At 39.4% G+C, this 19,138-nt stretch overlaps 1 protein-coding gene across 2 annotated transcripts in view; it reads right to left on the reverse strand.

Moving 5' to 3' along the window:
- The window catches only part of LOC142369082 (zeta-sarcoglycan-like), a 35,935-nt gene extending 19,096 nt beyond the window's left edge, over positions 1-16,839 (reverse strand). The window contains exons 1-4 of one of the 2 annotated variants that reach the window (XM_075451321.1): positions 16,812-16,839; positions 16,524-16,668; positions 8,969-9,163; positions 4,128-4,229 (exon numbers count right to left, since the gene is read on the reverse strand). In XM_075451321.1, coding sequence (XP_075307436.1) covers positions 4,128-4,229; positions 8,969-9,163; positions 16,524-16,562 — 336 coding nt within the window. In that variant the 5' untranslated portion in view covers positions 16,563-16,668; positions 16,812-16,839. The other variant, XM_075451320.1, reaches the window with a different exon arrangement.
- Between the last annotated feature and the right edge of the window lie 2,299 nt (positions 16,840-19,138).

Genomic DNA, 19,138 nt, shown 5'->3' on the forward strand with positions numbered 1-19,138 from the left:
CCTGCATACAATGCAAACACGCCACAGCTGAAAGCAGGAGCCCGGCGCACTCCTTCACTGAAACGCTTCAAAGGAAAGCAGCCTTATATGATGCCGCCACTTTTCTGCGAGAGACTGAGTGAGTGAAAGTAAAACAAAAAAATAAAGGGCATGTTTCAGGGTTTAACTTTGGAAACATCTTTTTTAAATTCTAACTATTTTCTGATATGCAGACTGAAACGAAAACTGTTATGCTTTTAAAAGGACTGCTCAATTTTATCCATCACTATGAAGGATGTTTTTTTTTTAATATAAAATCTTCCTTTTATCTAAGGACAATCCTATGTAGTGAATATCATGATCTCCACATACTTATTTATTAACTCGCTACACAAAGAATTGTTACTTGAGGATAATACAGTGTCCCAGTTCTCAGTATTTACTGTGAGTTTAACAGGTAAATGTTTTAAGGTGTCCTCTGCAGGTGTGAACTCCGCAGATCCTTACGATCATCTGACATTGATCTAATGCAAGCAGGTAAGACTGAGTGAAGGACAAGTTTCAATCTAATACAATTACACCTGCATCTGCTGCTATTTATAGATCAGTCAGACTCCCTGGAGATAATAAGGGAACCAGCACTCTCAACAGCAGAGATTTAATAAACTGTATCTGGGCACTGCGTTAACTCATACCACACAGTTTACCAGGGAGACTGTTCAGTTTGTTCATTCAAAGATGCACTTCATATTTATCTCTCACAATGTATTTCAACATGTATTTTCCAAATATGTAACAGTGACTGTACTTTTTCTGAATCAAAAGTTAAATGTTTCCACATCGCTCCGCTTTGTAATCATATTGCACTCGACTGGGAAGATGATTTCTTAACAAAACAAAAGACTCAAGTCTCTTTCATTTGGACCTTTGCAAAAAATCCCAGCTACTGTGCATCACTGGCCTTCTGCCTTTCTTTATGTGCACCTGTAGTTCGCAGCAGTGGGCTTTCACAATGTGCAATCGTATTAAAAGTCAAAGCTGCAGGATATATACTCCACCAGCTGATTTCTTTGCCTCTGTACACTTTCAAACTGAAAGGAAGTACTCCGTGAAATCAGTCTCTGTTGGTCTTAGCATAAATTAGCATAAATCGCATCTTAATGGTCCATGACTGAAATTTACTCAAATGTGTCAATTTATTAGAACACACACACACACACACACACACACAAAATCAAACCTAATGGACTGACCACTTTGCTGAAATAATTCACCGCTGCTCTTCAAATCTAATTGGACCAGAGTTGGTCCAACAGCATACATACTCCAATAGATGTGCAAAAGAAAGGTAAGTCTAAGATAAATTGCTAATTCTCAAACTTGTCTCCTTAGTGCATTTCTTTAAGACATTGGGAGAAATTTACTGGAATTCAGAATAATGCATTATCTAAACAAGATCAAATATGACTCTTGCAAGAAGTTATATTATGTACCGAATCTTCCATTTTGCTTTTTACAAAAGTAGACGCACAGTAATTTATGTACAATCAATAAGGGAAGCATAAAAAAACCTCTGTATTAGTTTAGAACCATGAGAATAATAAGAAATTAATCAATAAATACATTTTAAGTTTTACTTATGAATAGCTGATACACCAGTTTATGTGACCTTTTCAAAACTATTGTGAGCCAATTGCATGCTTTAAATTGGTATTGTATCAATAAATATTTAGTACTCGTAAATATTTTCATGGTCCTAGAAATAAGCTTATTTTTGCTTGAAAAATTTAAACTCACACATGCCTGAGAAGGGCTCTAATTTCCAGGAGTTAGAAATCCACTCTGCAGCACAATTTTCCCTACTAAAGGCACATTGTCAGATTTAGAAGAGCCAGTTCATCCATCTGGGCTCGCCCACTGAGGTGCACAGCAGGAAGTAAATGTCAATTTTTATAACCAGACACTGAATCTGGCATGTTGTGCCACCAGTGTGGAAAACACAGTTGAATGTTAGGTATGCTCTATATACGTTTGACCACTTTGCACAACACAACAAACCGGAAAATCAACATTAACATGTCATTACCTTTTTATAGTTGTATGTGTGACTAGTAGCAAGAAGATTACACAGAAGATACAAAGCAACTTTGGCTTCCATTTAGTTACGTTACAGGCTCTATTATATCTGGAGCTATTTTGGTTTCTACCAACTCCAAAAGAAAAGTTTTAGCTGTTTATCTGGTAAATGCTCCACTTGCTCACCAGTGAGCCAGTATCTTTAATGTCTGCTGTTTTGGTGGACAGGTTGTGCACAGTGGGTTCATTGCAGCATTTCAGTGACAGTTACCTGCCGCTGCAGAGCGTTGCAAGAGTGAATCAGAACACCGAAGCTATGGGCCTTATAACCAAAACAATGAGCTGTAAGAAAGACACTCAGAAACTCTGTAGAGCTTTCTCTGAAGGTCCATTACAAGAACAAGTGAGTATCAAATATAGTCATTTAGGGCATTGCACAAATAAGATTTTCATTGAAGCAGCCGTAACAATCACTATCAAATATCCTTTTACTATCTGTGATCGCTGCTACGGAATAGAAGACTGTAAGTTTTTGGTTTCATGTATTTTCCTCCTTCTGCTATATCATACTGCTTCATATCTGCACTCCATTTCAGACACGGAATTTAAGTTGTTTATAGAAGTTGGACTTTTGAATATAGTGTGTATGATATTTTTTCCTTATCTGTTGGTATTACTTTTTTACATACACATATATATAGTTTTCATTTTCTTTCTTTGTTCATTACATTTTGATTTTTCTTCTTGACATATTTAAAATAAATCTAGTTTAATCTAATTAAATGTAATCTGACCAAGTGAATATATTCAATTTTTTTGATCAGGATGACAAGAACTGAGTCAACCTCAAATAAATCGATAATACAAAAGTTGGTACAAGTAAGTAAACGGAAATAGAAAAAAAAAACCTACCATATTCAACTTTAAAATAATTTGCTGCACTATGTTAACTGCTGTTTGTTTTAATGGCCTTTTGATGAAAATGGTGAGAATCAGAGCAGCACAGTGCATTGTTGTGGTGACAACATAATCGCAATCCCTGCTCTCTATACCTGACATCTTTCCTTCAAAAGTGAAATATATTGAGTGACCCATACAGATCTTTGTCCTGCAAATATCTCTGATGTCGGCAGATAAGATGGCCACTGCTCAGCACTGTCTGTAAAACAAGACAGTAAAAATGTCTGCAGGTACTTTTGTCCCACAGGGTGAAATACTGGCTTTGCCCATTGTTCAACTTGGGCAACTGCTATGGTCTTGGGGCGGTTTTATTGCAAAGCACTCAAATGATCTATTTAAATCACCACTTAGCTCTAACTAAAACATCAAAGAGCAAGAATTGGCCATTCTGAGTTGTTTCGGACTCTGCTGTGGCAAATTGAATCTACTATGGAGCCACTTTCTCCATTGACGTCCCTGGAAAATCAAATTAAAAGGGAACCCTTGCTTCGAGTGTTTGAAATTGCTTCCTGCGCCATGCCTAATCACTGAAAAGGGGGATGATCCAACTGAGACTCTGATTTGAGTGGGAGAAGGAAATCTGGATCAACTTTTTTTGCTGAAGCTGTGCTAGATAATCTACTAAACATCAAAGAGGAGGAAGGGAAGGGAGGAAGTATAAGAAGGAAATTTATTGCGTAGGCTTGATTGGAAATCCTGCGGAGGTTTCTGGACTCCCTGTAATCGTTTGTAATCTTAAAGGTTGTATGTGGCCTGAGAAGAGCCAAGAAGCAGCCCATTACCCATCTCCTGGCGATGGGAGGTCCTGATAGTGCACTGTTTGAGGACAGCAGGAAATGAGCGAGCAGAGGAAGAGAGGGGCAACAGCCTGGGAGAGAAGGGAAGAAGTAATCTCTCTAATCTAGGCACAAATATACTGGAACATCAAAGTATTGTCAAGTCTGAGCTCAGAGGAAAGTTGGCTTTAGATGTTAATGAATTGATAATAACTTCCTGAGCACTGGAAGATCAATACTTGACTGCAGCTTTGCAGACATCTTCCTCCTACAGAGCTTCTCAGATATGCTTCAGTCAGTCTTAGTTATTCCAAGTTCATCAAGACAGCAACTTACCCCTCTGGACTGGATTTCATTCACATAGAGAGGCAACTGAAACTCGCTGACTCCTTCCAGGTGAATCCCATCCTCGTTCAGCTGGAGGTTTCCCATTCCGTCCTGAAAATGAATCATGATCATCAGTGATTTTTGTGAGGACTAATCGAAGGATTTTGACGAAGCAGAATCTGCTACTGCCAGACAGGCTGGTGGACAGGCAGCAGCGCTGAGTGATGGGGAAGAAGCAGGATATTACATGGAGGTGACAGTGTTACAGACACTCAGCCTCACACTGACAGGCAACTGAGGAGAATTAGGCTAATATGGCCGCTGTGGATGTGATGCGATGATTGATGGCGATGACAAAGGAACTAATCAAATTTGTGGTCATTCCCATTTAAAGGACTTGGCTTAATATTGATGTAAACTTTTAACATGACGAGTATCATAAATTGTTGTGGTAGTAAAGGTGGTAATAATATATTTATGTATTTAACAGCACAACATTAAAAACATTTTAATCATAGTAAAATATTAAAAGCAGAAGCATAGTAAAAGTTGGGAAATATACATACTGTAGGGACTCAACTGTACACACAGGCATTATGCATACCTGTAAAATGTAATGCAGTACATACCATAGAAACTAGAGTATACTGTCAAAAGTGTTCATTCTAATTTTGGTTAATGACCAAGGTCACAGTCTGAATAGGTGTAGTAGACTGCATTATATACAAATCGTACTGATATACAATGGTTATTCAGGTGAGCCAGTTCAAGGTACCAGCTACTGTATCTGACTCATCATTATAGCTTACAGAGGGCCTTGATAAAAGGGAGCAAAATATCACGATGTTCTACTGCAAATATAGTCATGAGAAAAAAGGAAGTACACCCTTTTTCAATCCCAAGGTTTTAAATATCGGCACCTGATCAAAAAGAAAACATCTTCTCTTTACCAGGTCCTAAAATTAGGTACAGTCCCAGATTAAGAACACATTATTTAGTAGAATGCATTCAAGACAGTTGTCAACCTTCCAGAGAGTGGGCATCCTAGTAACCCCCCCCTCTACAGGTCTCATTTAGCTTGTTTATTGAAGGTACAATTAGCAAAAGAATCTCTAAAAGAACATGGCTTGGGTTTGCAAAGTTGAATCTGAACCTTCTTGAACAATGTGCTTTGGACAGATCAGCACAAACACCTTATACCAGCTGTCAGGCACAGTGGTGGAGGGCTGCCACGCTACCTGGGCACTTTGCAGTTATTATCCTTTTTATGAACTCCTCTGTATTCCAAAGTATTCCAGAGTCAAATGTGAAGCCATCTGTTCGACCGCTGAAGCTTGGCTGAAACTGGGTCATCAACAGGACAATGATCTCAAACACAGCAGCAGAATGTCTGACAGGACCATGATTTAAAAACCTTGATTTTCGTCTTTTTCAAAGTTCAGACCACAACCTAACTGAGATGCTGTGGTGGGGCCTGAAGAGAGCGATGCCCACAAATCTACTCAAACTGAAGCAACGTTGTAAAGAAGAGTGGGCCAAACGTCCTCTTCAACAATGTAAGAGACTGATAAAGTCATACAGAAAATTATGACTTCAAGTTATTGCTGCTAAAAGTGCTTTTACAAGCTACTGAATCCTGTGGTGTGCTCAGTATTTCACAAACCGCGGCTGTATTTTCACGTAGTTTTTGTTTGATAATAATGGCACGTTATAATGCATAATTTGTTGCTTTTCATCTGAGGCTTTATTTATCTAATTCTAAGACTTGATAAGGACCAGATGATTTTTTAAAATATATGTCCTGACCTTAGAGGGGGGAATTTTACACAAGACCATCCAATAAATGCTACAGTTTTATCAAATATTCAGTTGTTAAGCTTGTTGTATCAGACTCTGTCTCCAATAGCCCAGCGATTTACACATAAATTAGATTCTTGCTGTTCTTTCAACAAAAAATGCATATAATTAAAATAACACAAAATTGCAGAGACTGTGTAATGAGGCATGATTCTGCAGGATATTGGCCTATTTTTCACCTCATATTAATTCAGGACATGATTTTTCTTGCAGATAACTCAGACAAGATTAAGCCTAACCACAACACAATGAGCAAAGTGTTGTGTGAGGACAGCTTTGTAAGGATTTGTATGGTCAGATCAGCCCTGAGGGATGTGTTGAAAGATTCCACAGAGCTAGCATCACAAATGGATAGAGATAGTGATTTAAAGAGGCATATCGACAGCAGGGAGAGCTCCATCATGTATGAGAGCTGGGACTGGGAACAGACAGGAGAACAAAATCAAAGGAGTGCAGGCGGAGGGTGGGGCAGAGTGGAGGTCTTTGTGTGTCAGCAGGCAGATGTTACAGTCACTACTGTGCTGAAGTGGGGTGATTTAGTGGATGTGAATAGTCCGAAGGGAGGTGGAGAAAACAGGAGGGCGTTACAACAGCTCAGCTGTACTGTGCTGAGGGACCTGGAAGAGACCTTGAGCTCCACTGAACCATGGAAAGGGGCATTAAAGCATATAGAAGCAAATAGACCACTAAATATTACCCCACTGCCCTAACGAGCAGGATAAAGTTGTGATGCAGATTTGTGCTTGTCAAGAGGTTTATGAATCTACTGGGCAATACACCTTTATCCAGTGCCAAGGATGACGCATTTAGGATACTGCAGATACTGTACATGAGATACCCAGGTGTGAGTTAGGTGGTAGAGCCTTTTATCAAAGCTTAATGTCTGAGGTTACAGACTAACTCTAAGTCTTAATGTGTGGATTAAGAGTACAGAACAATTCAAACATGTCTCTAGGTGTTGTCATAACCAGGAGAACTGTTCGTAATTTGCATTCTCATTTGAACTGATTGCTACCAGTGATGGTCAGTGAACTGGACAACCACGTCAGGACAAAGAAGAATATGCAGGGATACAATAGTTGCTCCAAATTTACGCGTTTTAAAATGGAGTTTGCCGAATCCTGAGAGATTTAAGGCGCTGAGATAAATATTCTGAAGCAACACCAACAGCACTGATAGGGTCTTTTACTCGTGACACAGATTGATGGGAGGCGAAGGAGTAACGGAGGGATATCAATAGTCAGGAGACGCCCCAGCCACAGAGAGGGGATTGCTGCCATCAGGAGATTGTTGACAACATGGTAAATTGTGTGCATTGTCCCTGAAAATGTCACAGGAGCTCACAGCTTTAGCCTGTTTTGTTTGTGATGAACATATTTCTGTGTCAGATGGACCAGCTGCCAAGTCTTTTCTAGTCCTTCATAAAACAAAGATGAGACAAGAAGGCACACAACATAAGACATGGTGCCTGGAATTTATTTCAAATTGGCTTTCATGAATACATTTTTCCACTCAGTGTTGATATTAACCCATTCTGACCTTGAATGGCATTGAAATGTTTTGGCTTATAAGCCTGGAGACACACTATTTCAATTTTCAAGAAATATTGATAAACATGAGGTTTAAGTCAGTATTTTACAATAAAAGCTAAAGGTTCAACCTCTCAAATGCTTTTCTATTTCATTCTTCTCGTTTCTTCAGAGGCTGAGAAAATATTTCAGTGGACAGTTTGAAGTTTTCCAGGAAACCCTCGGGCTTTAGATGATTGTTTTAAACTAAGTCTTTACTGACATTAAAACTAAAGCAGAAAACACTGGCATTGCGATTAGTTGCATAGAAGCGTGACCAAATGAAACTAAATGAAATATTTGGGTTAGATCCTGAGTTTTGTTTCATTTTGATCATTCTACACAGAAATGCTTCTTCCTGGAAAAAGGACAACTTTTTCTGATCTGGCATAAAGGTTTATAATAAAAATCATCATTAACTGAAACCCTATAAAAGAGCTTTACCAACACAGCCTTATTACTGTCTTGCACAATAAAACTGTCAATGTTTTTAAAAGGGTAAAACTTGACTTCAAACAACTCACAAAAGAGCTTCACGACGTGCTAATATACCAACGGATAGCATTAGTAATATTAAAATCTAAAGTTGCGTGAAAAAGAGTAGCCATTCCTCAGTAAATCACACATTTTTTATTGTTTTTTTTTAGGTGAAAGTAGAACCATAGTTGTACAATAAATATCATTTGTGGAGCGGCATCAATTCCTCACTCACTGTGAGACACACAACTCCAACGTGCAAAATGGAATCAAGAAAGATTTTTCAAAGCACCACATTTCTGGATTAACTGGTCCTAAAATTTTCCATGTATCCATCTATATAAAGACTAAAGCAATGTTCTTTAAACGATAAAACACAAAACTTTCTTGGGAATGATTTAAACATGCACAAATCTTCAGTTTTCTATTTAAAGAACCTTTAATGCTTTTGTGCAGATGGAAGAAGTGTTTGCAACCTTGGATTTATTAACTGGTCAAACCTTATTTATAGCAATGGTATTATTAAGCTGTCCTTGTGGCCTTGGCTCAGAGTAGCAGGGCTTTCAGATTTTGGACATATCCTTTATCCTACGGAGTGTGATTGTGGTGTGAATCAAGGTTGCGGCACATCCAAATATGCTGCTTCTATATTTGTGATGTCTTCACTTTTGTGAGGAGAACACAGTTCTGGTTTGCCTCTTATGAGTCACTGCCTATGTGTAAGCAAAACCTTCCGACAGTCTGTGTTCAAATTTGGGTCAAAGCGGTGCCCACACTTTGAATGTTAATTGAATCTAAGTTCACGACATAAAGTAAGACAAAGAGCTCTAACATCTGATGTTCACTGCTTTTTTAATCTACCTATATTCTTTTTTTAAAGGAAAAACAAACAAGCACTTGTCCAGCCAAACAGACCCGGCTGTACTTTGGGTGACGTGCTGAACTCACCACTGAAAAATTCATGACCTTGATGATCCAGACGGTCAGGGCCAGGTTAACAATCATGGTGACCAGCAGCAGCAGCAGGAAGAAATAGAGGCATCTTTTTCTCCAGCCATACAGGCCCACGGGGTGAACTGCATCACCGCCTGGTCGCTGCAGGTGCAGAGACTGTGATGCAAGAATAAACTGCTCCTGGGTAATCTGGAAAACAAACACACAGAGCAACCTTTATGTTAGCTGGTGTCAAGGATAAATTCAATCCTCACAGAAGCAATCACTTGTTGTAAGTAGCTGTTACCTTGGAAGCACTACAGAAAAATGACTCCACCATTGTCTCTCCTTAAAATAGTGACATTACACTAAGAATAAGTGAGAGGTTGGCATGATTGTCTGCTGAGGTGCTGCTACAGCCTGAAACACCCATGTTTGGTCATTCTGCGGCGGGAGAAGGGGATACTTTGAGCTATAAACACTATGAACAGATGTTTAGTAACAATTAGACATTAGGGAAAATCTGATTTTTTATTGTTGCAACTTTTGTGAGGACATAAACGCAACTGCGTTTTTCTAAACTGACTCTATTGCATAGTAATTGTGCTTGGAAGACAACATCATTTAGGAGACTATTCTATTAAAAGAAACATCAAGTGAGAGAGCCCTTTCTTTAACGGTGGTGCACTTCGTTCCACTGCAAGGAAGGGGGATCATCTGTCAAGATTCATCGATTTCAAGTGAATTGTGGGAATAACTGGCCCTGAAGTGAAAAGCTCTCACATAGCACACACTTCTTTAAGTCAATGAACATAAATCTTCAGCCAAATCTGGATACTAATGAGCTAATCAAAGTGATTTATACAAGTTAGAGTCTGGAAAACATTGTCCTTGACCTTTCCGTTTGCATTTATGTTCTTTACGATGAAAAGTCATTTATATGGATTTAATAACATGTCACAGCTTTGTTTTCAGTGCTAATTACTTGTTGACATTTTGTCATCCCGTTGCTTAAAAAAGAAAAAAAAAAAACATGAGTGACAGCTTCCTGCTACCGGCCTGTTTACCTCTCTGCTCGAGCTGAAACCTTTACAACGTTACAGCTCAACAATCAGTCAAATGCACTAAACTGGCTTTATGAGGCTCCAGAAGTAAAACTCAACAAGACCGAAGCCACCGGCAAAAAGTCCAAGACTTAGAGAAGGGAGATCTCTTAGGAGAACACAAGAGAGAACACAAGTTCACTTCATGTCCAAATATCTAGCAGTTTCTCCCCTAAACATTCATCAAAACCTTTCCAACTGGATAATAAGAAAGTCAAAAAGTCTAAACTGAATGCCAGCAAAATGTTCAAGCAGACTAAGTAAGTGCCTGCCAGCCACAGAGAAGCTGCTACACAGTAGCTCTGATTTGAAATCAAAGAAATTGATATCCATCAAGTGCAGTTGTCCAGGGGAGGGCGAGCAGTTGCTGTTCTCCAGCGGATCGTGACTGCAGGCTGACAGTGTGAAACTCCCAGTCAGACTGAAAGGCTGGCTGAGCTCTAAACTGTTCCACTCAGAATCCACCCAATGTTAGAATCGGCTTATACCAAGTTGCGCATCACACTTTGCATAGATACAAATCCAGGAGCATTTTTCCCAGAGATCTCACACTTTCACACCATGTTAATTTATCATTCCTGCTTAAAATCAGTCGATTGCATGACACGCAGATCCATAATTGATACACCTGTGCACAATTTCCACCCCAAGGGTGTCCTAGATGTGCAATTCATGCACAAGGTGAAAGTCATGCCCCACATGCTTTATTCACACTCAGCATATCATTAGCATAAGACACTGATGGCAACTATCATTAGATTGTAGGTTTTTCTGACAGGCTCTCATTAACTGTGGGAGAGGAAGAAAAGACTCTTTATCTCAGCAATTTGAAGACTTTCTCCAAGAAGACCTGGATTAAATGGCTGAGGTTAAAATAAAGTCATTACAGCAACTATATCCTGTAGACGTCTTGAGTTATTAGTTAGTTCCGGTGAGGTTTTAGTTAACTTACAGAGGCAGCAATGCAACAGAACGTCTGTTTTAAGAGTTAGGACTCAGAATAGTAGCCTGTGAAGCTTTTGTGTTGTTGCAACAAATCAATATCTCCTGCGAGGGTGAGCAGTTGATGAATTTTAGTCATTATACTACCAGAAACACAGAAGCTGATTTTGTAAAACTGTTCAGCAGTGCATCAGGCTGTGTGTGGAACGGTGGCCAAAGGTGGGAGCCAGAAATAGGAAAATAATCCTTCAGGCTATTCCAGAATTCATGGAAGCACCTGCACTTTCAGACATTTATCAAATCCAAAATCCCTCACTTTGGATACAACTCATGATTGTCTAATTGAAGAATGCCAAAAAGCTCAAGTGCTATCTTTAGATGTGGGAAAATGTCTACTTTTCACTGTAATATTTTCAAAGTAATAATTGATGAACTAATAATGAGACAACAATAATGAAAATAATTTGTAGATGCAACGCTGGATTTTCCTGCTCAGTATAGACAGTCAAACTTTGGAAGGAAAACTCTGTTGGAGTAAAGTGTGGTTGTGCACCGAGGCCTCCATTACCAAATCCTTATGAAGGCCATGAATGACTAGATACATCATTTTTAGACATCTTCAAAGGGGGGATAATACCACAGGTGACCACACAGAACGCATCAAAGAAGAGTCTTACACAATCATAGCTCTGCTGATCTCCATCCACTCTTTAGACGGATGAACACTTTAGGTCACACTGGAAGTGGCGGCAGATGTATCACAAATAGATGTTGCGACTTGGCAGCAAGTACAAATGATCCACATCACTGGCCTAGAAATGTCAGTGATTCCAATTTAGCGTACGTTACAGCTGAGGGACAACAGCATTATGAGAGGCACGGCGCAAAGGCTGAAAATGAGCACTCAGTGTCGAGTCACACAAGTTATTCTCACAGGCACCAGTTTCCTCAGCGTTGAAGGTGTCTTCAGCACAACATTCAGCAAAATCATACGCTTAACTGGAATCTAAAAGACATTCATAAACATTTATATAAAAAAGACAAGATCGTTTCAAAAACATATCTTAGCCGATGGCCCTGCTGGTCAGATTCAGTCTATTTTCAATCCACTGTTGCTAGGGGAAACTTCAGCACTTGTAATTTCTATGGCAACCCACCGTTTCCAAAAACTAGAGGACCATGTGTTTTTCTTAACTTTTAATGCATATATTACCTTGGCGGAGTTCTGCCTCCTAAAGCATGCTAATTCATAGAGCCAGTGCGCATTGTGGCCACTCACAAACACGCTGGACAGAACTGACCAAGATGTGTAACTGCAGCAGATGTGAGAAAACTACTCTGACTTTAACTATACAAAATGTTGATCACTAAACTGGCAAGCATGCCACTCTTTAGGTATGACAGCCTAAACAGATATTGATGTTACATTTTTATTGAGGTAGAAGGAAGCAAATCTGCAACCTAAAGAATAACATTTAAAAACATTTATCCTGCAAAGACGTCTGCTCATGGTGGTCAAACATTTCAAATACAAAACTGTTCTCCAGGCCATATAGTCCGCTGCAATCTTGGGTCCTTCCGCTGTCAAACGTTTTCTATGTTACCTAAGAGAAGGTACCAGCTGCTGTGAATTATGCCATTCAAGATGTAGTCCCCATTCTGTTACTTAAACCTGAGGTTCTAATTGATTCAATTTATGAATATAAAGCTAACCACGGCTTAACCAATTTTCACCAATTCAAACAACAAAAACTTTACTACTACTATACAGCAACAGTTATATTATTGATGCAGCTCAAACATTCTGCGATTAGAAAAAAGTAATGGAAAAGAAAAGAAAAATACAGAAACCGTTTGGAAGTGTTTTAGATCACAGTTATTTCAGATGGCATCACAAATATTTTCTGATTCTCCAAACTGACAGGTTCAAATTTTATATATCTGGTATAAACAGCACCTTATCATCAACAGACCTTCAAAGGCATCTTTTAAAGCCAAATTCACACTACACGTTTTTGAGTGCTGTCAAATTGTTGTATTTTCTCTTGCGACTGAGAGTTTTTTAGTCGTAGTGGTTTCACTCTGGGTGTTAAATACTCCAGATTCTTTGCCAGACCTAACCCCTGACATGCTGAGCTGAGCTTTATCAGTAGTTTCAGCTGTCACACACAAAAATCTCTTCCATTATTTACGTTACTGTATAATACATAAAGCTCGTGCGATTCAATCTTTTTTGATCACCTGGTTGTTGACTGAAACTAGCAGGTTCTCTTGGGCTGTCGTGATATTGCATGCAGGAAACATTAAAGAGGCTTCTGTGTTTTTCACCGAGCTTTTCATCATATTTCTTGTGTAATGAGCTCTCATTGGCTGTCGCTCCTCCCTAACCGCCTCCGTGTCCGTGAGCCTAATAACGTCTTGTGTGAACAAACTGCTAAAGGGTGGCGGCCGATGGAACTCTGCTTTACCTCAGATCTAAGACATTTGCTTACAACCTCCAACATGTGTTTCTGACATGAAAGCTATGTTTAAAAATTCTGTAGCATGAACTCGGCTTAAAGGTAAAATATATTTAGTGAATTTCATCACCACTGAGTCAATAAGTGGGAGAAAAGTGGGTAAATGTTCACCTTGAGCTCATTTAAAAAAAAAAAAAGTTTTTGTTTTTTCTGTTAAAGATGAATATTGAACGGTGGCTGAAAAAGATGAATTATGCATTAAGGGATGACAAGTACTGCATAAATGTGCTAAAAGTCTTGATCTGTTAAAAAGAAAAAAAATCATAAAACATTAATGTCATAACAACAAAAAGCATCTGTTTGTAAAATACACTTTTTCCACTCCACTCAGACTAATTGCTGAACTGGAAATGGTCCTTTCATCCTGAAAGTTTAATTGTTTGTGATCCACATTCATGAAGGCTTGTTTAAAAAGTCAGTAAGAGCTTTCTGTAATGAAATGATCAAAGCGCAGCATGTTCTGTAGCACTAAAGAAAAATGTCGGCAGATTATCATGAACAAATGTGTTTAAAATCCACTCAGATGTGTTACCAAGTAAAGTTATCGGTAAATACAGTTTCTGGAAGAAGAAACACCTACACAGTAGCTTCCTTCTCCGAGGTAGAGTTAAGCCACAAAAAACATCTCTCTGGATCGCACAATACGTTGAAAACATGCTCATGAATTTGTTGCAGTCGTATTCTTCTTTGAAATTACTGCCTCATCAATCCCATTTGTGTGTGTTTGCGCTGAGATCTCTCACTTTTTCCTTTTTGCTTCAGGGGGAGAATGGGATCTTCAGAGCTTTGTCTACAGTCCTTACATCTCGATCCAGCCAAAGCCACCAATAAGCCAGCAATTACCCAGCAGTCCCCTTCCTAGCACCACCACATCTCATCTTCACCAATTAGCATAGAGGGTGATATTCTACATGCTGCTTTGATCAAGTGGTGACATGCTGCCGAGGCAGCAAAATACATCTGAGAAGCTCCTAATGAAAGAAAATGAGACGTTATTAATGCTTGATAATGTTAATCAGCAAATCAGCGGGTGCTCTCTCACTCAGCAGTGCCACTGGAGTCCCACAAGGCTGCCTCAGCTGGAGGTAAGAAAACATTCGAGGCGCACTAATGATTGTGTATCTTCTGCTCATCCATTGTGCACATGAGCACAGCTGAGGTCGGTGGGAAAGTAGATGGACATAATAATGCTCGAAGTCTCACATAAAGTATGAAAACACCTATTTCGGCTCTGTGGGCATTCTATTTTGACAGACAGTCTAATTAAAGAGACCTGATAGCTAAACTGTAACTGAGAAAGCCAATTCTACTGCTTAGAGCGTAACTCTATGCATTGATGTTACCATTTCTCATTGTTGACGTGACAATAAAGCACGTGGAAGAGGGTGCCGCTGTCAATAGTCATTCCTCTTTCATGTGAAATCCAATTTTTGTGGCTCCTTAATCTCGGATGGCGCTACAATAGCAGTGGAGTTTGTCACAATGGCTTAAACACTTGCAGTGCCTTTTCCTGATGTACGGATGATTGATGGATGGCTGTGCATCTTTTTTTACCTCAAAGCAAGGCGATTCAACTCCAAGTATGGGACCAGCGGACATGAGTGACCTGAAAATAAGTCCAGTGCAGCAAAGGGAGTTCAACAACAACACTGAACATCGCAGGCCTTTTTAAAGGGTTTTCAGAGAGAATTTCCGTTCGCTTTCACTTACTGCCCTGCTTTGATGATGCTTTTATCAAGAAAATATCTTTACTTGGCAACACAAAGTGTGCAAAAAACCTCTGTGGCATTTCTTTATCTCTGTTTATTAAAGTCACAAGCTGGTTTTAAGTCTCAGACGCTTGCAGCTCTGTCAGTTCCCTCCACAGTGATTGGTGGCAGGGGAAGAAGATGACAAACTGCTGATGTAAACAGACAAACACTTCCCCACAGTAAACTAGCTCTCTTTGCTAATCCCCAGTAAATCCTTAGAGAGCCAACAGGGCCATTTTGGTCTGCACACCCCATAGGCGTCATTTGCATTCATCAGTTGAATGCACATCAGTAGTGCCAGACTGAACGGAGCATTATCAACAAATGTAATGTTACAAAGCAACCCGGACAAAGCCCTCTGTTTTAATTAGATAAGAGAGACAGCTCTTAACGCTTTCAAAGAACCTTGCTGGAACTCGACAAAGCACGGCACTCATAAAACATGACAAATTGGCCACAAGACAAACTTGCAGACTTACCACTGAAATGTTGGATCAGCAAAGAGCCAGTTTCAAGCTGGCGTGATTTCTTGACTGATAAGCGTGACCAAAGCACTAAGCTCGGAGCTGCGTGTTTGTGTGTGAGACAGAAGAGGGCCAATAGGTGGACCTGACAGCCAAGTCACAGAAGATCTGCCGTGCAGATTTCAGACATGTAGCTGCCTCTCTTTTCTTTTCCTTTGCACTGCAGCGTGGAGACTAGATGCACATGCTGTACCCAGAGGTTACTGCTTCCCTTGCTAGACTGGAATGATAATGAGAAAGCATGCAGGGAGAATATTCATAGGCTGTCACATTACTGTGATTCTTGAAGAGGAGAATGAATACAGTATGAGGTATGGTGCAAGAGAGAAATATATAAGAAAAAAAAAGACTCCAGGCAGGCTTCCTGAAGTGTTTGAACACTGGTCAGGTGCTATTAATCACACTCCTGCCCGGAGAAAAACGCGGACAGTTTCCATTCATCTTTAATTAGATGAGATTTTTAATGACACAGTTGAAGCCGAGAGGGGGGCACCTGTTGCAGAGGGCCGATGATTAACTGGAGTTCGGACAGCTGGTTAAAACACAATAATATTAAAATGAATATTGAACAAACAGACAACTACTCCCCCAATCCAGCAGGACATGGCTGCTCAAACTCTTCTTGTAGCTCGACATGATTTATCCGCAAAAAGAAATATTATCCGTCAATAAATCCGCCACTTTCTATTCAAAATTGGGCAAACAAACACTTTTTCTCTGTCAAAGCTTACCTTGAGTGTCTCTATGTCGAGGGTAGCCGACTGCTCCATTTTATATCTTCATTTGTCACAGTTACATATTTCCACAAAGTTGCCACGAGCCCGATAATCGCACGAGAATCAATCCCGCCTCGGTCGCTGGCAACAGTTTTTGAATCTCATTAAAAGAAGAGGGGAAAAAATGCGCTCATCAAATATTTATGTGATATTATTAACGTAAGTACTGTAAATGTGTTCAACTGTACACGGCTGCAGTCTAATAGTGATATGCGGGCTCAGGTGCTCACGTCCGATACTCACTTTCCGACTCGCTCTCCCTCAGAAACTCAGCCGTCGATAAGTACGACGTAATGACGCACAGGTCTTCCTCTACGGAATTTCAAAGAAGTATGAACCCATAACCTGACCGTTCCTGCTGTAGTGTCTCACGCACGTGTCTCCACTTATTCTGATTCACAGATTAGACTTCTGCTCAGGTTGGAGACATATTCTGAGTGAAAAGAGGTAAAAATATCTGACTTCATGTTTTAGGAGAGCAAAAGCTATCTGTAAATATGCTCCATAATGACTGGGAGTCTTATTTTAGAAATAGTATAATCTTATTATCATCTGGGTTTATTCTTCTTCTTCTTGTTATGGAAATCCCCATTGTGCAAGATTATGAAGTAAAGAATGCATTCAATAAATGATTCTATTATTTGATCACAAAGGAACAATGATAATCAGCTTGGAAATAAAAGACTGTAATTGCTCTGTCATTTATTTACATTGAAAATGGGAAATTAACACTTTCGAGTTAGTCACCCAGTATTTAATGGGCAGATCGTGTATGTGAAAAACATATCATATTTGTTCTTGAATATATATAGAACTCAACTATATATATATATATATATATATATATATATATATATATATATATATATATATATATATATATATATAAAACAGCAAATATAGCTGCAGTGCGGGGCATTTCTGCTTTATATTGATGCTTTAATTTGACTGTAAATGCAAAAGAAGCTAAATACATCCATTTTGGACTGAAGCTATGATCGGCAAAGCAGATACTTATATTCTGAAGGTGTGATCTGATCCTGTTTCCGGTTCTGTCATGGTAAATTGTGAGTCACTTAACAGAAATCAAACCTTACTCATCAGAGGGATGCGATGGTTAAAGGGTAAAATAAAAAAAAAACTTAACTAGGTTGTCTGAAACTAACACCCAGCAGCAAAGGGAGTGGAATGTTCATTCGAGGGTAACTTTAAAGACAACAGACCCGTTGCATTACATTGGAATGAATTAGCACACATTTCAGAGGAGACACCTTACACCAGTGGAAAATCCTCTCAGTCGGGGACAAAGACGCTCATTCACTGGTAGTTGTTGCACCCTGTAGGAGGCGCAGCCACACTGCAGTAAGAGGAAAAGATGGATGGTGCTTATACATCATTATTTAAAAAGGCAAGACAGACAGATAGATACTTTATGGGTCCCACAAGGGAAATTGTTTTGCCACAGCAGCAAACAATGTTGTAAACTAACGATGCAAAAAAACAAGGATGATATGTACTGTGTTAACATGTAAAATAATGTAACAATAAGAACAGCTAATGAGGAGTAAAAATTAAATTAATTTCCTTCACAAGATGTATAAGTTCATAACCAATGAAAGCAACAATTAAACCCGAAAATAAGGACAGCGGAGGCAGTGCAACCGATGGCAATAAGTTTACATATTTATATAGTTACAGTAGCAGTGCATACAGATGTGGAGGGAATTGGTGTGTTCACCTGATGCAGAGCTGAGTTGTTGTACTATGAAATGGTGGATGGTATGACCATAGTTTTTTTTCACAGCAGAGCTGGATGAGTCTGTTGGAGAATGAGTTCAGCTGTCTCTGTTGTGTGTCATGGACTGGGTGGGATGGGTTGACCATGATGGGCCATTTTTTCTGTGACCCCTGTCAATTACTAACCTCAGTGGTTTCAGTCCAAGGATTTTTCCAGCCTCATGGATGAGTTGATTCATCCTGCTGGCATCTCTGACACTCCCCTCCCGGCAGATTAGAACACAGTAGATGGCAAGCGCCACATCTTCCACAGACTGGTGGAAGATGTCCAGCCTCTTACTGCACAGACTGAAGGATCTGAGCTGTCTCAGGAAGCAGTGACTATCTATCCTCAAAATTGTACAGACTGTGGGTATTGTTTTACAATTTGAGTGTCCAGCGAGGTTCTTACACAGATAACTAAATTAAGATAGATATGCATAATTAATGCCTGTCAGTTTGCTGAATTTGACAACAAGTTTGACTTGTGAGTGAATACCACTTTTAAAGTGCTTTGTATTTTTAGTCTTTCCAAAACTTTCAAGCCAATTCTTCCAATTAAAAAGCTAACACTGAAACTGATAGATATATAGAAACTAAAAGTCAGACATCTTAAACCAAAAAATTGTTAATGTGTCAATAATCAAAAGCCTAAAACTTAAAAGACTGCAGCCTGCAAATTAATAACAAAAATGTAAGCAACCTCAAAAAAGGCCTTTCGTTGCAGTATCTTTAAAACGACAATAGGGGGCAGCAAAGTCCCGGCCAGGCAAATGCAATCAACCCCGAGCTCT

The sequence above is a fragment of the Odontesthes bonariensis genome, chromosome 19, assembly GCF_027942865.1.
Source record: "Odontesthes bonariensis isolate fOdoBon6 chromosome 19, fOdoBon6.hap1, whole genome shotgun sequence".
NCBI lineage: Eukaryota > Metazoa > Chordata > Actinopteri > Atheriniformes > Atherinopsidae > Odontesthes > Odontesthes bonariensis.